The sequence below is a fragment of the Rhododendron vialii genome, chromosome 12a, assembly GCF_030253575.1.
Source record: "Rhododendron vialii isolate Sample 1 chromosome 12a, ASM3025357v1".
In the NCBI taxonomy this organism is placed as follows: Eukaryota; Viridiplantae; Streptophyta; class Magnoliopsida; order Ericales; family Ericaceae; genus Rhododendron; species Rhododendron vialii.
The window spans coordinates 10209762-10232372 of NC_080568.1; the positions used below are offsets into that span (position 1 = coordinate 10209762).

General features: G+C 36.0%; 1 protein-coding gene across 2 annotated transcripts; it reads right to left on the reverse strand.

The window, feature by feature from the left end:
- Nucleotides 1-5822: 5822 nt before the first annotated feature.
- On the reverse strand, nt 5823-10679 carry LOC131311207 (protein argonaute 7). Of its 2 annotated transcripts, none has more exons than XM_058338550.1 (3): nt 10124-10679; nt 7776-9012; nt 5823-7472 (listed from the first exon to the last, which is right to left on the reverse strand). In XM_058338550.1, exons 1-3 carry the CDS (start codon nt 10455-10457, stop codon nt 6014-6016), a joined length of 3030 nt encoding a protein of 1009 aa, XP_058194533.1. In that variant the 5' UTR covers nt 10458-10679; the 3' UTR covers nt 5823-6013. The 2 variants fall into 2 exon arrangements, with proteins under 2 accessions (XP_058194533.1, XP_058194534.1); XM_058338551.1 differs by lacking the exon at nt 10124-10679 and adding an exon at nt 9964-10093.
- Nucleotides 10680-22611: the final 11932 nt, after the last annotated feature.

The window sequence follows — 22611 nt, forward strand, 5'->3', positions numbered from 1 at the left end:
TCAATTAATATATCTACTCGAGATTTGTCAAACAATATTTGTATCTATTATGCATATATAATGTACTATAAAAGTATTAAGATATACTACATAATTTGATTATTCGATTAGAACACAGTAATGGATAAGTAAATTTGGACAAATGGACACAGTTTTATTTGCGAGCTTAATATTAGGTTTATGACCTCAAAAGTGTGGTAGTTAGAGCATCCGCAATGGGTATGTTATACTTGTGTGTTAAAATGTGTATTAGGATAAAAAATGAGTCCCACAAGTCTGTGTTAGAGATTACTAACGTAGACGTGTGTTAGAACATTTAGAATGAGTTTGATAAATTTGTGTGTTAAAATATCTATTTAGGATAAAAAAAGGGTCCCACAAGTGTATTAGAAGTAGTAGACATTTATGGTTGGAGTTTTGATTTATAGAGATGTGACCCACTTATTGTTTGCCAGCATCTTTGCCAAACTTGATACATATGTTAGCATACTACAAGATTTACCACACTCTAACACACAAACTAATACAAAAATTATGGCACAAAAAATACTTTTTTATTTGCTAAGGCTTTTAATACACGCAATTAAAACACTAGTTGCTAAACCCATTATAGATGTTGTAAGAGTCTTGGATGGCAAGTGGTGATGCTTAAGAACCACGGACAACAGTCTTGCTGACATCCGTCCACTAAGCAGAGGATAATGTACCAAAATTTTAAACAAGTTCGGATATCAATGCAAATCTCACGGATATTAGTACACTTTCACAAATATTAATATACTTTCTCGGATATCAATGCACATTTTACTTATTATTCTACACATTTTAGGCAAAGGTTAGAATAATTCATAATTCAAACACCTTTTGGGGCTTTTTCTGTAGAAACCGTCACGAACAATTTTCATTAGTTGATGATTCTTCCGTTTCTCACAGTTGCTCTCCGTACATCTCCAAATATTTTCTGTCAAATTATCGCCCGTTTCCTGATTAATTTCTTCAATAATAGACTCGGCTATCTTTGTGGCATCGATTGTGCAAATTCGCGAAGACGGTCGGACAAGATTGAATTGAACTCGAAGTAGAATGTTGCAGAGCTACTATCGGCAAGCGGGATTCGCCTCCCCACCATGCGTTTGAGGGAGTTTCACCCTCGCAACTACAGGTGGTACTGAATCATTACTCCTGGCCACGGCCGTGCAGTACTATCGGTAAAGGTATCCCCGCTGTTTTGCACAGAGAAAGTTAGAGAGAGAAATTGTCAGAGAGAGAGAGAGAGAGAGAGAGCTGAAGAGAGAGAGAAAGCTGAAGAGAGACAAAAAAAAAAGGGAAATTCAATGTCAGAGCTCAGTGGTTACTTGAACAGCCCTATATCTTAGGGCAAATTTCACTGACCTCCCTGAGGTTTCTGACACGAACAGAAATCTCCCTTGAGGTTTCTGAAATGACACTGCCATCCCCTCCTTTACCTGATAATACCAAGGGACCCCCCTCCGTTAATTGCACGTTAGAAAACGGATGGAAAAGGTGATCGGCTTTGTTCGGTCCTTAGTTTAATTTTGTTTTAGTTTTATTTTTCAATCATTACTTTACTTCTTTCTTTAATCATTATCCTATTTCTCTAATTATTATTTTCTCATCTCCTCTCTCTATCTCTCTCCAATTATTACCCCTCTCTTCAATCATTACTCTATTTCTCGTTCCACCCACTACTAAAACTAAACTAAACTAAACTTCAACCAAACAAAATCGATGTCATTGTACTATACTTTTTACAATACCTATACTACTCTCCCCAAACTCTTTATCCCTCTTATTTATAAAATATAAAATACAAACATCACTACACTTTGTACCCATTTCACTTTGAGATTTTGTCCTTATTAAAATGATTCATATTTGTCAATTTTTTATCAAACTTCTTTGAATTATTGGCTCGTCTCGATAAGAGGAATTGAAAAAGTAAAAAATTAAGATTTTTACCAAATATTTTGAGAAATTCAATATTTTGGGTAAAAGTAATAATTTTATATTCTTTTGATTCTTTTTGTTGAGACAAATCAATAATTCACAAAAATTAACACAAAACTAGCAAATACAAAAAAAATTCAAATACGGACAAAAATCAAAAAACCTAAAAATCCCACAAACAAGTCCGCATGAAAAAATTCGAATATGAACAAAAATTAAAAAACCTAAAAATTTCACAAACAAATCTCGTAAAAATCAAAAAGCCTAAAAATTCCACAAACTATTGGCAACGGAGGGTACGGGCTTGTTGGTGGGATTTTTAGGCTTTTTGATTTTTGTTCATATTTGAATTTTTTTCGTATTTGCAAGTTTGATGTTAAATTTTTGTGGATTATTGGCTTGTCTCAACAAGCCGAATTAAAAGAGTATAAAATTATTATTTTTACCCAAAATATTGAATTTCTCAAAATATTTGGTAAAAGTCTTAATTTTTTACTTTTTAAATTCCTCTTATTAAGATGAACCAATAATTCACAAAAGTTTGATATAAAATTAACAAATGTGAATCCTTTTAAATAAAGACAAAATCTCAAAGCGAAACGAGCTCAAAGTGTAATAATATTTGTATTTTATTTTTTATAAATGAGAAGGGTAAAGAGTCTGGTGATGGTAGTATATGTATTGTAAAAAGTATAGTTCAATGAAATCACCTTTTCCTCTAACGTGCAATTAACGGAGAGGGGGGCGGGGTCCCTTGGTATTGTCAGATAAAGGAGGAGAGGGCAGTGTCATTTCAGAAACCTCAGAGGAGGTCAGTGAAATTTGCCCTATATCTTTTCTAGGCTTTTTCTTTGTACCTTCTGTTTCTCTCTCTCTCTTCAGATTCAGATGCCTCGCAATGTTCATTGATTCGTCTGTGGTGGCCTCACTGCACTGGGGGACAATAGGTTGTGCAGCAGCATCTGAGACACTGTTGTAGTAGGTGGTACCATCCCTACCAAAAAACTAGCAGTAGTTCTCGTTCCCCTTTCCTTTCCCTTTGGCTCTGTGAATTGTCTCTCTCTCTCCCATTAATTCTTCATGCATGCATGGAAAACAGGTACAAGTAGTATATAGGATAGGATAATATACGCTGACAACAGCTATCTACATAAAATACGACAATACGTAAATGTAGTACAAATATTCTACAACCACGTTCAAAATCACACCTAAATACACACCCGCTCATAAAACACAAGGGTTCCAAACACATTTTTTTTCAGTGCCGGCTTATGAGAAAGGCAAGGGAAGCACGGGCTTCGGGCCCCCAAAAAAGAAAAAAAATGAGGCCCCTAAAATTGTAGGATTTTCGGTCATTTTTTTTGCTGATTTTTAAAAGGTACCTTTAAAATCACGTTCTGAACACATTGAGCGGCTCGGATCATCGAAATTCAATTGGAAAAGGGAGGTCCGCATTTTATTAAAATGAGGTGGTCCTTACGGGAGACGGACTGTATATATATATATATGTGTGTGTGTGTGTGTGTGTGGCCCAAAATTGTTTTTGCACTAAGTCACCTTTACACAAAATAGGTCCAATTGAAATTTAAAAGTCACAAAATAGGCCCAACGATGAAATTACTAAATACTGTTGAAACACTGATTATCAACTCTCATGACTCATTAAGGCATTACACTGAGAAACACTAGAGTCAATTAAAAAAAAAATTGCTTGACGTCTGACTACTTGTGGGAAATTAAGGACACAACATCCAACGACCGTGGACGGAAATAGCATACCTTGAGGGGGATTGGATCCGGTCAATTTGGCTGACGGCTCAGATTTAAAGGGGTGTTTTTGTTTTGTTTTGTTTTTAAAAACACCCCTTTAAATCAGAGTCATCCAAAATACTTTTGGATGGCTCGGATGCACTAAATGGACCAAACTGGTCCGAGGCAAATTGAGGGAATCTGGTCCCACCTTGAGGCCCCTCTTTTTTTCCATCTCCAACTCTCCACCTCTATCAAGTAAGTTCTTTTATTAAATGGATTGACTATATATATATTATCTATTGAGAAGGAATTGGTGAAGCAGTTTGACTATGGAGACCTAATTAGTACGTTTGCAGCAAAAAATGCGAGAAGACTAATTTTCAAATGATGGATTTTGCGATATTATAATGGTGGCATTTTTTGGGATAACTATATGCATATATTTTGTAAAGGTAAATCTTTTGTAATGCTTTTTATTTATTTATGAAACTCTTTGTAAACCAAGTTTTGTATAGAAAATATAGAAATGCCTCATTCAAGAGGCTCGCTTCCGGCCTTCAAAACTTATGAGCCGGCCCTGTGTTTTGTGAGAAGATGTGTATTTGAATGTGTAATTTTAGGTGTGGTTGTAGCATCTCTCAATGTAGTACTAGCTTTTAGTCACACCCCAATACACAGTTTTTTATTCCCCAGAGTACCCCTCTGGTGGAAAATGAAACCCTACGCATAGAGATGTATATTGCATACTAATATGTCGTTTTCATGTCATTTTAAATTTTAGTCTCGTTAAAATTTTATATTTTGACTCGACAAGTGCAAATCCTACATTTTTTTTTTTTTGGTATTTTTGTTCTAGTCTATTTGTTGGCCGTTAATTATTTTCTAAGATTTTCGCACGATCTAACGACAAAAGACAAATAGGTAAAACAAATTGGTACAAAGGATTTGAAGACGAGATAAAGTTGACCTAAAATTTTATTTGTTTATCATGTCACGTCATTTTTGTTGTGCATGATTCATGTCGTCTTATTGTAACTTAGACAATAGCCCATTCCTTTGGTTTGACCCTTATAACAACCATATAAATAGTACTAGAACCTTCGTTTGGAATTTGAAGGTGTTGTAGTGCACCTCCCGCACTACATGAAGTGCACTACACCTTCAATATGTTTAACAGATGCCACAGATGAAATATATAGATAATAATTAAGATGGACCTCGTGATGCGCTCATTGAGGCCAACTGCTCCGTGGAACCATGCAAACGTATAACCGGAATCTCATTTATGTTGCACAAATGAAGTGGACCAGGAATGCTGTAGTGCACCTCTACACTACACGGTGTCGTGCGACAATTCAGCTGTTCATTTTTGTAATTGACGGCTTAGATTTTTAATCCGAGCAACAGACAGTTATTTTTATATGAGGTCAGACTAAATCCAAACCGCTTGTACAAAAATGGACAGCTGGATCGGTCGTGTAGTGCGAGAGGTGCACTACAGCATCAAGACAATCGTACCACCTGCTCACTATCAAAATCACGTCTCAAAACATAGACAACTTTACGGTTTCGCTTATATGATCATCCTTATATATGCCTAGATGATTTACTTGGGTGGTTCTAGAGATGAACGATTCGAATCATCAAGGTAGCTTAAGTGGACCCAATGAGGCCCAACAACGTAACACGGTTCTGGTTAGATGCTATCTTCTCACCTACTGTATTTGTATTACTCCTATATTCTACCAACAATCACCGAGTTACTCTCTTGCAAGTGAAATTTCAAAATCATGCTTATCGTTCGTTTGTTCTGGACAAATCTGATTCGCTCACCAAGCTACAGATGACCAATCAACATGAATGTTTGCAGAGTTGTTCTGCGTGTCAAGCTTCATGCGCGAACATTTGGAATCAAGTTGTTTTCGTGCTCGGAACGAGGCCCAAGTGAGCACAGCTCCCTCCAGAACCAACAAGAGCAGTAAGCATAGATACTGGGAATCTGGGATAAATGCAGCCAAATTTGACCCACTCATATTGGCCTTACTGATTGGATGCACCATATTTACACGACACCATTGTGCTCCAAAGAGAGTCAAATTAACAAACTTCTCAATTCAGGTTCTTCATTAATATGGTTAGCAATTCAACTTGGTTTAGTCTATGGTTTCCTATTAAGGAACTACCCACCTTTGTCAAATGGGATCATACAACATTTGACTACTGCATTGAATTGAAAACTACAAATTCACTGATTTCCATGACTATCTAAATATTCCAATGCAAGGAAAAATCAGCAGTAAAACATGAGGTTCTTAACATTCTCTCTGAGTTTAGGCAGAGGAGCCGCCTTTGGAGGGGCGGCACGAGAAATTGTAGAAGCATTTCTTGTTAAGGCAGAGGAATCTGATCGCTCGAGATAGAGCCTCCCTCTGTATGCAGCAAGGTGTGCATAATAAGCCGGGGGAACCAAAGAAACAGGCTTTGTGCACCTGACAAATGTGAAGCAAAGGTTGTAAACCAACTTCTGAAGTTCATCAGAAGTGAAATGGTTCTCATCCCACAGCACATGGTAGTGAGTAGGCCGACTTGTTCCCTTCACCCCCCAATGACTACAAAGAAAGAAATCGAATTCCCGTGGGTGAGTGATCACTGTGTCTACAACCGTTCCAGGAGGGATGTTTTCATCAGACAGTTGGTTTCGGTTTGGATTTTGGTCATTTTCGTTCGGAAACAGCCTAGTGTGGTGCCTTTTTTGAACCACTGCAAATGTTATAGGGGGTTTGTAGCCTGGATATTTTGAGCAGGCTGTTCTAATAGCTTGTAATTCCTCTTGGAGCACTTTGAAGAATTGGGTTTCGCTTACCCCATCACGGAAAAAGACTATTCTCTTGGGGAGTTTGGATAGTTCTTGATTAAAGTCATCAAGAATTTCCCCCACCATTGCAGAAAGATTCTGAATGATCTCTTGTCGATGCGTCTGAGACCTCATTCGTGAAACATACTTGTTTGCCGCCGGCCAGTTTAGACTCCCAACCACTGCAGCAACAGATGGGCTGAAGTCATCTAATGGGTGAGGGTGAGTCACATCAGCACCCATAAAAATGACCGGCTCATCAACCTGGAAAAGTCTTGGGATTTGAGACGGTAATGTATTGTACAAAGCAACCGTGGAACCACCGACTTTGGCATTGATTTTCAGAGCCAAGTTTGCAAGAAACTGTGAACTCAACTTTCCAAGGTTTTGGTACAAACAGCACTGAGTGACAACCCCAACACTCGTCTCAGCAATTCGCTTAAAATCTGCATACCCTTTATGTTTTCTCTCCATTACGCAAATGAGAAGCTGTAGATTATTGGACGCAGCACGGTAGATTTTCTTGAGTTTGGATTCTAAAGTGGAGACATTGTTAAGCACTTGGATCGGTTCGAACTGGGGGCTAAGAACCACGTTTTTGTTGAGAAAAATGCCTAATTGCTCACACCTTTGAGATAGCTGGTTCATGAATTTTGGGATGCTGGATTTTTGGTCAGCACTTCCACCAAAACTTATTAGACCCCACCTCTCAATTCGAGTTCCTTCAAAGACGTGGCTGTCTAAAAGGTTCCACTGGCGGTCAATGCGTGAAGGAATTAGATCTCTTATGTAGCCGCCATTGCCAAGCTTTAGCTTAGGAGGTTGAAGAATTCTCCCAGTCAATCGCGTCATTTCTCTTGAAACATTGAGTTTGAATTCCCTGCCTTGAACTCCACTGTTCAAGAAAGAAAGGCACAGATGAGAACAATAGCTACAGGAATCCAAGACTCTATAACTGCCTATTTGGATGGTGATAAATGGGGCGGGGGGTGGAAGAGAGAGGGAAAGGATTTGAGTTTCTCAACGAGTCTCACGAACAAAGAAAAACAAAAGGGACCAATAAAAATTTAAAATATGTTTTCAGTTCTCACCATTTCCACCTCTGTGATCAAGGGTTATGATTCTCATTTATTTTCTTAACCACTTGTCGCAGTCCAAAATCATTGTAAATGAGTGCCTAGCTATGCAAAAAAGTTACCTTGTCGGACCAACTGGTCCTGCCATGACTGTGTCGATTATTGCCTTCCGTTCTCTTGGTCTTTGGCAGCCCATCTTTAGTATTTTGGCGGTCTGATCATCTGAGAGCTTTCCAAGAAACTTCTGCCCTTCGCAAATCACACAAAGTTCCATAGGAAGATAACAGAGTTTTCTCCTACTAATCTGCAAGCAAGGCAAATTCCTGAACTGTATATCATAGTTATAGTGCTCCTTGAAATAGTTCACTAGTCTCAATTTCTTCCCATCCCTGTCCGGAAACCACAGATTCTCTGTGGCTTCCTCAGTTAAGCTGCACACCCGGTATCTCTGAACTGTTTCCCTGTGGCAAACGAAAACCCTAATGTTCTTTAATGCCTTCTCCACTTCCATCCTTTCTTCTCCTGTCAAGTTTCTTGTCTTTCTCTGAGAAAGATCGCGCAAAAACTCAAGACGCTTTTGCAAGTAGGGAATCACGCCTATACTTTCGTGGAAAGCAGTAACGGAAAAGTCCACATTGAGAGCAAGTCCTTGTTGGGTTGGTCTTAAACTTTGAAAAAAACCTCTCAATCCAACAACACCTCCACCCACTTCTTTAGTCCCTCCCATTGAACTCGAATATAGTGATCGCCCGACGGGTATGCATTTCTCTGTTGGGCTCTCGCGCAGAACCACATCCAAAGCGTGGAGATAGTCCTGCGGAAGGGGTATACAATCATCCCCCTCCTTGCTCAAATAGCTGCTCAATTCCTTCCCATCAAACTTGGACACAAGTTTGATGTTCACGCGGAAAAGCTTAGATTGTTGATTCTTTTCTTGAACATCACTGCTTTTTTCGGATGGTAACAATGACTTGCTTGAGGGGATTGGGAGGCTAATGAAGAGTTCAAGCCTATCACTTTGGAATTCAATAGGGCTATAAAGATTCTTCCGGCCATCATAGGCCGGAAGAGCACCGGAGAGTACAACTGAGTTGTCATTTACTAGTTTCTGCTTAATCATTCGAGCGACTTCCTTTGAAGCATAGGGGGAGATTTCAACATCATAATGGAAAATTCGATGAAACGGATCGAATTTGACTAGGAAATGATTGGCAAGGAGAGAGATTACCGGCCCTTCTACACCACCCGAGTCCGGTCTCCTTGCCACCACTAGTGATTGTGGTTTGACACTCATGACTCTCCCTCCATCCTTTCCTCTGAAGGGTATGGTGCTTGTTTGTTGTTGAAGCCCCTCTGGAGCTGTTAAGAAGTGGAATAGATAAAAATAGGTATCAATGAATCAGTATTACAAAAGAGGAAGGGCATTCAATCAACTAAAAATGTTTCAATGCCAATGATTCCACAGAACCAGGAAAATGAAAGCAAATTGAGAATATATGAGGCGAAACTAGCAAGAATAGCATAGTGGGCAATTAGATTCTCTATTGACTGGACAAGAATATCATACTTTTAGGACCAAGGACTATATTCAATAGAAAAGGTACAATACCCATAACTTCAAGGAACCAAGAAAAAGGAATATATGAGGTGAAACTAACAGTAATTTCGATTTGGGTTATCATAAGGGTGAGCTTGACTAAATTAGCCATCCTTAAAAGCCAGTTGGTATTATTGGTGTTTAGTAAATTATTTTAGCTTTTTGTCAGTTTTATTTAGGTTAATCATTTGTCTCGATGAGAAGCATTTGAAAAAGTATAATAATATGAACCGAAATTGAAGAAAAAATTAGATAAGACGACCCTAAGACACCTCTCTCGAACTTTATTCTTCGGCCTTTTTGCTTCAGGTAATAATTTTTTAGTTATTTAATCCAAAAAAAAAAACGAACCTAATATAAATTCAAATGATACACAGTTTCCTAAATTTTTAAGCCAAACAGGACCTAATAGTGGCCATTGACAAGGTAATAAAGCATCAACACCTCTTTTCTTTCTAACTTTTTGAGACTGCATTCAATAATTCCAGTCATGAATAAATAAGCAGTAGGGTGAGAAAATTGAAGGGAAAAAGTAAATTATTCGCAAACTAAATACTCATCAATCCAACCTATTCTGTTGTTGGTTAAATAAAAGTGATGGGTAAAATAGACTCCTCTTCATATGCACTAAACAAGACAGAAAAACACAAAACACAAGAAGATTAATACATTTCTTAGTAAAAAAAAGGCGTCCCAAGCCAGTTTGGACGCACCTCGGACTTATCCTACAGCACCTCTCATTGCCTTTTCAGGTGGCCCCAAAAGTTACCAATAAGGAGAATCGAACAGAAAACTTTAGGTGGGAGCAAACCCCTAAGTGTCAGGACAACATGACCGGACCAACCCCTTGGGGTTACAAAATGACTATATTACCTTGTGAAAAGGCGAAATTTCGGGGCTCCGAATCCGAAGAGGTGGCCAGAGGTGGGTTATTCTGATTCCATGGCGGTTTCTGGAAATGGGTTTTTGGTCTGAAAGTCTGGTTTTGATGATGGGGAAGAAGAGGTGGAGGAGTTAGAGGTAGATGCAGAGGGATGGTGGGAGGCAGAGGAAGAAGAGGAGGGTAATACTGGTACTGGTTTTGGTTGTTACAATACCAAATCCTGTTTTGGTGATTGTTGTGAGGGTTGTTATGCTGCCTCCCGTTGAAACTCCTTGTTTTGGGATTGCATTTCTTGGTGGTATTGGACTCTTCTGTTTCCTCCATGACTTGGGAGAGAGAGAGAGAGAGAGAGAGGATTTTCCCTTTGGGTTTTTTTTTTTGGATACGTCAGTTGAGAAGTATTTGGTGCTGGAGAGGGAGAAGAGGAGAATATGTTTCTGTTGCTGATGACTGCAGTAGTGCAGAGAGAGAGAGAGAGGGGAGAGACAAAGAGGAGGTGAGTTTACGAATGAGTATCTTCTGCTTGGTCTCTGTTTGATGCAAAATAAACCTCATGTTCAAGTTACTACTTATTTATTTTGTATGTTTAGGTTGCATTGTTGTCAATTTTTTTGTACATAACTTTTTTCGGTTTTTTTATTTTATTTTATAACTTTTTGTTGTAATTTTTAGAATTAATCATTCAGTTTGACAAGAGTAATGGAAAACGTATAAAAATATGGATAGATATTGAAAAAATAAAACGATACTTTAGACGAAAAAAGATGGCAGCTTAATTTTTTTTTCTTATTTAGTGATTTTTTTTTTTGTTTTTAGTCATACATTTTACTTTTTAGGCTTCTCTTGTCGTGATTGATGATTAATTCAGAAAATATCAGGCAAATTTAACGAACATTTAGAAAACAAAAAAAACCACACAAAACGGAAAAGAAAAAAAAGTTATGTTTAGAGATGTTTATCGATCATCACAATAAAAAGGTTAAATCGGACATCAATAACAAGGTTTAGAGGTTGTTCGCCTGACGAGTCCCATTTTAATGATTTATTTCGTCACATTTTGAACCGTATGATTTACCTTGTTTTCAGAGGGCAAAGTAGTCTTTTCACAAGTTGCACGACAAACTTACGACTCTCTCTTTTATAATTTACTTACTATTTAAGAGTACCCTTTGGTTTCTTCTGTCCAGTGCAGAAGACTGGTTTGGTGCTACTGATATTCAAAGGGCAAAATCAAGGGGGGGCCAGGATTACCTTTTGGAAGGGTATACTTTTGGACTTATGCATTCCGTTTGTAAGAGATTATTGGAATATTGAATGCAGATTATGTTCTTTTTGATACTATTGTCAAACACTACTAGTAGAAGGCTATCTCTTTCTTTCTTCCTTTTTTCTCCTTGATTCAGGAGTAAAATATTCCTATCTTGGAAGTCAAAGGAGAAGGGAAAGGCTTAATTTGCTTTAAACTATAATAATAATTATGCTGATTGTGATTGGAGTTTAATTAATACCCAGTAGTCCAAATCTTTTGACAAATTTTTTTGTTTAGCATTAGGCAAGCAGGCATCATCATCCTCGTCATCGTCGTCGTTTTCGAACTTTTTAAAGGTCTATTTATGAAATTCATTTAAAATACACGAAGCAAAGGAATTTGCAAATTAACTAACTATGTAAACTTTTTAGTTAGGTAGGTGGGTCAACAAGAACTTGGAAACAAAGGCAAGAAGTTGTAAGTGATGATTAAGGATAATTAGGTCTTGAGGAGACCTTCATTAGGTTGGTCCACCTTTTCAAATGAGCTATACTAAGGGCTAAAACCCACATTAGGTTTTTAGTTATTAATAATAAAATGTTTTTTTTGTTGCTTTATGCTAAGAATTTTATTTGTCTTTTAGGTTTTCCTTTGAAAACCCCACCTAAAAAAGAGGTGTCTAAAAGTGAAAGCCCCTCCTTCACCACCCCTCTTTGACATAAGGTTAAGGTTAAAAATTAAAAAGAGTATCTTCTATCCCACCCAAAGAAAAATTGAATAACCTTTCACCATATAGAACTCAACTCTTATAACAGCATGGAACCACAGAACAACTATGTGGCTCCCACATAGCGGCCCAAATGAAGACCGTCTTTTAATTTAATAAGTGTGATGTTGATTTTGTCTGTGGTTCCACCTCGACTAATTTTCATGCACGTATGATTTTACTGTTCATAGTTCTAGTATGTGGCCGGTGAGACTACAAGTCAAATATATAATGCAACCTTAAAAGCATAGTCTTTTTTTTTCGGGGGGGGGGGGGAAGAAATTCTTTCAATTAATATATTTGGCCCAATCCCCCATAAGGTAAACAAGTGCTCATTCACCAAAATATTTTAAAGTGAATCAAAATCTATTTTCCAAAGTCATGACCACAATCGTCCTCTCAAACAAGACACAAAGCTATGAAAAAGCTTTTCTTTCATGTTCCTAAGTTATCCTTTCTCCCAAGACATCATGCAATAGAAACCCACTCCTACTTTTCGCCTTCCTTTTGCCTCATCTTTCCTTGACATGTTTTCACATGGTGTAGTGGAATAGGGAGGGGGGGTTGATATTCATGCACTTGGGAAGGTGTGGGTCTCCTCTTATATTTTTAAGGATAAACATTATTGGAATGTGGTGATGGGACAATATGATTAACTTTGAGGCCTAGGGTTTTTTCAACTCATTTTAGAGTTGGACCACTCAGTTTTGGTCCTCTCATTGTTTATGAAATTTCTAAGCATGTGGACAAGAGAAACTTGAGATTAGTACTGATCTAGCACACAACAGTTTTGACAACAATCCAAATAGTTCACATTCATATGGTTGCAATTTGTGCATCTCTCCATTGAGTTTACACTTACCAGCCAATGGCGAAAGGAAAGTTATCGAACTTGACGCAATTAGACTTTAGACGTCACATAATCCTCCAAATAGCCTTGCGCTCGTGCTCTCAATTCTAGCACTGCGCTCACGCTCCCAATCATGAGTGGTGTCATTATAGTTGATCCTTTTGTAATGTCTTTTTATCTCTGTTTTGATTTTCTTTCTTGCTTTTGTAATTTCTTATAACTTCTTTTATGGGTAAACGAAACAGGCTTTGGAATGGGTTCCTGACACGCACAAGGAAAACTAATGATATGATACAGAAAAAGGAATTATTAAACCGAACAAATTAGTAACATCCAAAGGAAAATACTACTCCTAGAACACAAGCCCGGCCATCTCAAGTTAAGGCCCGTTTGGTTCATTTGCTTATATGCTTAATTAGTGCGCGAGAGTGAATTTAGAACTTGTCTCCAGATTATAGCAGCCAAAAAATTTTGTAAATTTTTATTTTCAAATCTATGAAGGTAGTAGGCAAATGGGGAAACAAGTAATGAACCAAACGGAACCTAATGAACTATAGATGACCTGCATGGCTATACTACTCATTCGGCTAAATAAATTATTTGGCTTTTTTTTTTGTCCTTATTCAAATTTTTTCGTATTTGTTAGTTTTTCGTCGATTTATGACGAGAGGAATTCAAAAAGTAAAAAATTACGATTGAAATCCAATTTTTTTTTGAATAAAGACGAAAAAATTGGCTTATTTTTGTCTTTATTAAAAAAATTAGATTTTGATCGTAATTTTTTACCTTTTAGATTCCTCTCGTCATGATAAAGGAATAATCCTCAAAAAAATTGACGAAAAACTAACAAATGCAAAAAAAAATTGAATAAAGACAAAAAAAAAAAGCCAAATGGCTTATTTAGCCTAATATGAGCCCTAAAACAAGAAGTGAAAAACTCGGATTGAGGGATTGTGCTGTGTAGCTTCGTGCTGCGCAGCTTTCGGCGAGGCTTTTCCGGCATCGGTCCAATGATCGGAGACGTTCACCGCGTAGAGCTCGTCGAGTTCTACATGTGCACCAAAAATCAGCTCGATCAAATATTATTAAGTGCCTCATCGGAATATAACTTGAAAAAAATGAATCCTAATGGATACAAAACAGTGGATCAAAACCACTAAATCCATTTTTTTCAAGTTATATATGTTCTGATGAGGCACTTAACGATATTTAATCAAGCTGATTTTTAGTGCACATGTAGAACTTGACGAGCTCTACGCGGTGAACGTCTTCGATCGTCGGACCGATGCCGAAAAAGCCTCGCCGGAGGCTACGCAGCACGAAGTTGCACAGCACAGTCCCTTAGTTCGAAAAACTCCAAGGTATGGCGAAATGGGAATGAGAAAGCAATAAACGCTTCAAGAAGTCTAGGACCACCGCATGCCATGTGGGGCCCACCCCGGGCTTCATAAAAATACAGAAAAATATCTATAAATCTTAAAATAATTATTTATGGGTCCATATAAAAAATCAGCTCCAACGAAAATCGATAGGTATGTTTTTTGAATTCGTAGGAGCGAAACTACGAATCCAACGAAAATCGGTAAGTATGCTTTTTGAATTCGTAGGGGCAAAACTTTTTAGTTTCGAAGTTTTGTCCCTACGAATTCAGAAAACATACATTCCGATTTTCGTTGGAGCTAATTTTTTATAGGACCCCATAAATAATTATTGTAAAATTTTATGGGTATTTTTCTTTATTTTGTGGGGCCCGATGTGGGTCCCACATGCGTGCGGTGGACGGCATGTGGTGGTTGTATCATTTCTGTAAATGCTTGTCCTCTATGAGGTTTCATTTTCAAATTCTGAGGCCAAGCATTTCAAACCTTGAGACTACCGGAGGGTTTGCTTGGTTGTTAACTTCAAAATTCCAAAACTAGTTGAGGTATATGTAAGTTGGTCCGGACGTGCAGTTAGGAAGGGAAGGGAAGGGAAGTGAAGGGAAGGGGGGGAAGTGATATTCATATTAAGAGGAGTTGGCGTGTCGTCGATGCTTTCAAAGCTCCAAAATTGATCGAGGTGCGTGCAAGCTGGCCCGAACATCAGGTTATAAAAAAAAGAAGAAAAAGAAGTGATATTCATATTAAGGGCGTGTTTGATAACCCTCTTGGAGGGAGGGATTGGGATTGAAGAGGTGATAGGATTGTTAATTTTTTGTTTGGTTGGCATTTGTGGATGGGGATTAGTTATCCCATGGGATTGTTAATCCCCCAAAATGGGGGTATTAGCAATACCATGGGGGGGGGGGGTTACTATTAATCCCATCCCCATGGAATTGAGCAAGACTAGTTTAAAAACCAATCTCAATCCCAATCTCAATCCTAATCCTAGCCAAAACAAACATGTTATTTACAATCTCACCTCATTCTCAATTTCAATCCCAATCATAATCCTGTGCAAAACAAACATGAATGAATGATTCATCCCCTCATTAATAATCCCACCTCATTCTTAATCCCAATTCTAATCCCATCTCATTACGAATCCCTCCAAAACGAAATCTGCAATCAAACACGCCCTAAGAGGCATTGGTATGTGGTCAATGCTCGTGAATCATGCAGGTACCAAAATTTTGGCTAAAACCAAGAAAATCTCTTAAGTTCCTTAGCCAGTTTGTGCTAGCAAATTAATTAATTAAGCTTGTGAGTACTTCAAGATCCAAATGGAAACTAGAAAATCCTATTTTCCACTCGTATGTTACGATTTCCTTTCTCATGTGAATCCTCGTTTAGTACGGAGTATTTCATTGAGAAAGCAAATGGTTGGGGAGAATTTTCAATTCCAGTACTGTTCATGAGATTAAATTAGTGCACAAAAAACTCTTTGGTTAGTTTCTTTGGTTCATATACCCATGGCGTATCCTCATTATAGTGAGTTTCATATCTTTTTTATGACCGGATGTCCAGGCCAGATTGTGTACATCTCGACTAATTCTGAAACTATGAAGTTAACGGTCGAACAAACTTCTCGTGGCCCCCTAAGAGTTTGGAGTGTTTTACTTTCATGAGATTTAAACTTGCGACCTCTTGAGGGACAAACCCTTTAGTTGTTTGCTTTTTCATAATCATTTGGCCAGATCGTTGAGGTTAATTTATTATGGTGAGTTTCATGATGAATGATTGTTTTATTCAACCAAGGTGAAGGACATTGAGACTAGTGCTTCTTTTTTTCCCCCACGTCTTCAATTTGTACATCGATGTTTTGGCACTCATGAAAACCAACAATTGTTTGATAAAACTTGTAATTCCAAGATGGTTAATCTCACTGGAGACGATGCTTATTGGTGTGGCCGTCATTATTTCCTCATGTGCACTGTTCTCTATTAGGGTAGGGATTTTTCCCAAGAATGAATCATTCACGAAGTTAATGCGTTACGTCAATAATATTTTAACCTGAAAATGAAAATGACACGATCTGATAAGATGACAATTAAACAGATCTGTTCAAACTGATAATCATATGTCGGCACGAAAGATGAAGAGATAGAATTATATACAGCATATATTTTTATACGAATCCGTGACGACGTAATAGACCAAACCTGTTCCTATTGGATTAAATGGAAGGAAATATACTCATTCACAATTAGAGTTGTAAAATGTATTTCTCTTTCATAGTTTTCTTCCTGCTGTTTTTTTTTTTTTTTCCTTCCTACTCTGATGATCATCAATTCACACTGTATGTTCTATTGCACCAAATGGCCATAATAATCGGATTCGTGTAATATTTTGGCAATTAATTAAGTTTGCCAAAAGCCTAAAGCATCGGCAGTTCAGAGAACTATGCCAAAAAGCCTAAAACAATGGCAGACTATGGTAACTAAAGTCACAAGGAAAATTCATCCCAGTAATCATTATTTATTGACAATTTGCAACAAAACTAGGATAAGTCATATCATAATTGACAGATTAAGATTAAGATTTTCTTTCCCAAGTCAAAGACAACATCATCAAATATGTTTTTCGATTAGGATCATTAAAAAATCAAGAAAAATATATTTAATGAAGTCGCGAATCCAGAAAGCGAAGATTGTGGATGTGAAAACCAGAAATCACCTATGAAGTGCTTCAAAAGTGGCCTAGAAACTAGCCTAGCTAACACATGATGATGCCCTTGAATTACATACAATAGAGATCTGATTTGGAGTTAGGACAAATGGGTGAAGTGATATTTTGTCATTTGCATCAAGTTGTTCAGTAGATAATGGCATAATGCTGCACTAAAGTTCTGCGATAGATTTAGGTCAAATGGGCTAATTAGCGATCGTACAAAACAAAGATTTTTGTGGTTAATTTATCAATTCCATCATGTTAGTAGATAATGCTGCACTAAAGTTGCGTAATCGCTTTTGGTCAAACGCGCGCGTGAAGTGATCGATATTCGTACGTAACAAAGATTTATGACGTGTTGTTACCATCAAGTTAGCCATTAAGATCTAGAATGGGAAAAAAAAAAAAAAAAAACTAGCCATTCAGATCTTAGATGTCATGCAAAATTGAAATCTTGGAATATAACCAGAGGAATTTTAAGTAGACTATAAGCCTTGTTAATTATGTCTAATTTCGATTACCTAGAAATTATAGCCATGAACATAGTAGGGTTTCTGTGGCTCCGTTCAGTTGTCGCGAACATGTGTGGGAAATTGGTTTCTAGAAAAAATGAAGTAAGGTAAAGTAAAAGAAAATGAAATTTATTTTGCTGTATGTGTTCTCTTGGCAAGAAAATCTTTCAGGAAAACAATAATTATTTCATTTTGGCAAAACCTATTTTGAAGGAAAGTGTTTTCCAATGGAAAAACAGAAGCTACGAGTTTTACAACTTTTTTGGTAACTGAACACACAGAAACTTACAAAAAAATTGATTTTCTTGGCCTTTTTTTGGAAACTGAACGGGGCCATAGTAGCCAATTTTCTCAGCCTTTCTCACTTTTAGTTTTGTTATGCAAGATTCTGCTGCACTAAATTGATGGAAAATGAGATACCCCAATCATTGTTCGGTATAGATTATGTTTGCATTCCCTCCTCTTTTAATCACACTGCGAATAAAACTCCAGGAGAGAAATAAAAATGAGAGAAAATGCTAGGCCGGTCCCAATTTTCAACTTCGTGGTCCTTGGGATCCTTTTCAAATCAGTCAATAGCCCACTAGGTCCCATGCAAAAGGATACCAAAAAACATCTCACACGCGCCCAATATTTTTTTCAAGAGAGATGCTCACTTTGAGTCTCACAAAAATTCAAAAAAATACCCGTAAATTTAAAAATATTGTCACCTTGTAAAAAATCTGCTCCAACAAATATCGGTAAGTATTATTTATGAATTCATAGTGGCGAAACTACGCAGTTGAGCAGTTTTGCCCATACGGATCGAAAAATAATACTTATGGATTTTCGTTGGAGTTGATTTTTTACAGGGCTCCATAAAATAATATCTTAGAATTCATGAGTATTTTTTTAAATTTTTGTGGGATCCGGAGTAGGCCCTATACAAAATGTTGCGCATCATGTAGTGAAACAATGTAGCGAACCTATCTTCAGTGTTTTTTCAATTCTCTTCTGTGTCCCTCTCTTCTCCCAGTCTCTCCACCCCATGCGCATACCAATCTCTCTCTCTCTCTCTCTCTCTCTCTCTCTCCAACTTTTTTTTTTTATTCAAAATCTTATAGGGCTTATAATTTTTTTAAAATATTCATTTTTAATAAAACTTATATTTTTGAAGCCTGCTCAATGAGATTAATTTGAATTTAGACAAAAATTAACACAATTAATTTTGAATTTAGACCATTAATTATAAATTTTTAAAAAATAAAATAAACATTGAAAAATAAAAATCTTACTTTTTCATAATTTTATATATTTAATATTGGTCTCATTGTTTTGATATGAAAATTTTTTATTAAAAAACGGGGAGAGTGAAAGGGAAATCCAACAAAAAGTTGAACAGTACTTCAATATTTTGTTCATTACTTCAATATTTTGTTTAATATTGGTCTCATTAGTTAGATCTCTATGAGTAGATTTCAAAAATCTAACTTTTATAAATAAAAAATGAATATTTACCAAAAAAAAATTATAAACATTATAAGACTTTAAGCTAGCTTTAAAATAAAAATGAGAGAGGGAGGGAGGGAGGGAATTTTAAACATTATAAGACTTTAAGCTTTAAAATAAAAATGAGAGAGAGAGAGAGAGAGAGCATATGTGCATGTGAGGGGAAGAGAGAGGAGATCGAGAGAGAGAATGAAAGAGCCGCGCATGGGACAGGACTTGGTGGGAAAAAAATTATGCGTAGGTACCTAGTAGGGCACAATCCACTCAAGTAGGACCAGCTGAGAAGAACCCCAATAAACAAAGGCAGTGTTGGGCTAAAACCTAAGGTGCCATGGCTTTAGATCCCAAAAAAAGGCAAATTTTTAGGACCCAAAAAGCTTTTTGACATTTTCGAACACAAGTATTCCTCGTGTGCCGTTTTGGTCTCCAACATATCAATTGCACAAATTTCGTTCCCAACGTTTACAATTTGAGTTTACAAGGTTCCTGAGATTCACGTCGTCACCTCTCTCCGTTAAGTTGATTGAATAAATTACAAATATCACACTTAAAGTTTATATTTGCATAACAATTAGGCTCCCACCCAATTTCTACATGGTTTATTCAAATATTTTTCATATATGTTACTCCCTCCATCCCTAAATAAGTGTCCAGCTCACAAAACTAAGCTTTACAAAACATGCATATTTTTTTTAAAAAATTTAATATTTTTTCACAATCTAATAGAACTCATTGCTATCTATTGATTCGTGGAAAAAAATTGATTTTTTTAATGAAACAAATGCTTCTTTTTTAAGGCCTAGTTTTGTGCGCCGGACACTTATTTAGGAACGAAGGGAGTAGTTTTTGCCTAAACTTTTCTTAGATTATTGGTTGAATCCAAAAATTAAAAAATTATTATTCAAGCTATTTTCTAATGGATTACAAAAATATTTCAAAATTTTTGTCTATTATCATCCACCACCGATAAGCAACTCACATTTGTAATCACCCACTGTCATCATCCACCGCTGCTACCACTTCAACTCACCATAGACATCCATTCAACTCACCACCTCATTGACCACGTAACCCTCCACGTTTGTCTCCCCCGTTCACCGACATTGTCCACCCCACTCTCTGTATTAGTCTATATTTATGCATATATATATATATATATATACATGTATATGTTATAAAATGGTCTTGTACCTTATTTTTCCTGTGGTGTATACAAAGATACATAAAAAGATTTATAAATAAATAACCATACATATGCAGATCAAAATAATAAACATACATGTGTTAGGGCAAGATGGGCCAAATAAAAAGCTGGATTGATTTTTTGTTCTTATTCAATTTTTTTCGCATTAGTTAGTTTTGAATCCATTTTTTTATGGATTATTTGTACATCTCGACGAAAAAATCTAAAAAGTAAAATATTATGATCAGAATTTCTAAAAAGTTCACTAAGAATAAACCATTAATCCAAAAAAAAAAAAAAAAACTATGACCAAAATTTTTGTTATTCAAAAAAAAAAGTTTGATTAATAATTTTCTTACTTTTCATCGAGACAAATCAAAAATTGACGCAAAACAAATAAATGTGAATAATTTTCTTACTTTTTAGATTCTTCTCATCGGTACCCATAGTATTAGCAATTTGGGGCTTTGTTATAAATTATTTATATTTTTAAATTTGTAGACATTTTTCATGTGCTAGTTGAGTTTAAAGAAGAGGAGAGAGAGAGAGAGAGAGAGAGAGAGAGAGAGATTTATTAGGGTCATGGGGGTGCGGGTTTATAGTGTTGTACTTGAGAAGGATTTATAGTGTTGTACTTGAGAAAGATATTGGTGGTTGGTGCCTTGTGTGGTGTTGAATAGGATGCTTTTATGTGATTGTGTGACGATGAATTGATGGGTATTATGGAGGTCTTTGCCATTAGTGCTTATAGGTCAGTAATATTTAAAGAAAAAAAACTGGATGTGGTTTTGTTGGGTACTATTTGTAATTTATTGAAAAAATAGTTTGAATAATAATTTTTTAATTTTGGATTCCTTTCGTGGAGATAATCCAAAGAAAAAAGACAGAAATCAAACAAAAACAAAAAAAAAATTATATTAAACCTTGTAGAAATTAAGTAGGGGTTTAACTGTTATGCAGATATAAACCTTAAGAGTGATATTTGTAATTTATCCAATCAATTTAACGAAAAGAGGCTGACGGCTCAGTCTTGGGAACCTTTTAAACTAGGTGTGTTCCATTAACTAAAATAAGTAGTTCTTATTATTTGAATTAAACATGATGTATTATGAAAGAATGACATAACTCGTAATACAGGAAATAAGTAGTAGGAGTAAAAGATAAGAACTTTAACAGAACAAGGCCTACAAATTGCAAACGTTGGGGACGAAATCTATGCAATTAATATATTGAGGACCAAAACGGCACGCAAATAATACTTTAGAGACCAAAAATATCAATAAGCCAGCCCCAAAATGTAGTAGTCTTACGTAGTATATATATACTAGTACTAGGTTTTTTCCGTCGTGCAAGCACGAAGATTTCGTGTCCGTGGAAGTGCTTTATATACCACAATTTGCAATTTTAATGAAATAACACAAAATTATACTCCAATAATCTCAATAGTCACATGTAGCCTTTAATGAATTTATCTTGTATTTAATAGTTTCTACGATTCTCCTCCATCGAGAATCTTTTTCTCCCAATAATTTTCAACCATGACACAGCGCACAATCTCCAATCACTTATCACTTTTGTGACAATTGATTTATTAACGTCTATTCAGTTTCAATTTGGCCACGAATACCCCAGGGTACCTATTGTCCAATTTCTACGTTTACGTAGTAATTCAAATTACAATAATCCAAGTAACAATCAACAGCATACAAAAGTCACAAATACAATATCTGACATAATAATATTCTCATTTATTAAATATTAATTGACGAATAAGCCAAAATAAGCATACGGCGGTTTGAATAAAATCATTGTCTTAAGATAATGTTTTTCCTTTTTCTTTTACCAAACTGATAATATCAACTTATACAGTATTCTCAAAACCATTTATTCTATTTCTTTATTATCACAAAAATAAATATTTTGTCAAACAATTAATTACTACACTTAAAATTAAGTCTACTTCTCACATTTAGAATTTATATAAAGCATTTCCACTAATTTTCTATTTAAAATATTATCTTTAACTACCATATTATTATTCATACATTTTTCAAACTAATTTTTATTCAAAAATGCATATTACTAAATTTAGTATTTACTTAACTTTATCTTTTTTAAAAACAAAATACAATAAATGTTTAATATTAGATCTTTATAATGAGGTGATATGAGACTAATATGGCCGATAATATATTTTGAGATTAGCTTATAAGTAGTAACCATTTTTTTTTTTGCTAAAAGAAAATATCTCCTCATTTACATTTTAAAGCTAAATCCTTACGTATTTAATTATTATATAATTACTACATAAACTACGATTGTTCTGATAAATTTATTAATCG

Coding starts and splice junctions, on each gene's coding strand:
- LOC131311207 (XM_058338550.1), bottom strand. CDS start 10,457: ATGGAGGAAACAGAAGAGTCCAATACCACCAAGAAATGCAATCCCAAA. Junction 9,013..10,123: donor AAATTTCGCCTTTTCACAAG/GTAATATAGTCA, acceptor ACTTCTTAACAG/CTCCAGAGGGGCTTCAACAA. Junction 7,473..7,775: donor GGACCAGTTGGTCCGACAAG/GTAACTTTTTTG, acceptor TTTCTTGAACAG/TGGAGTTCAAGGCAGGGAAT.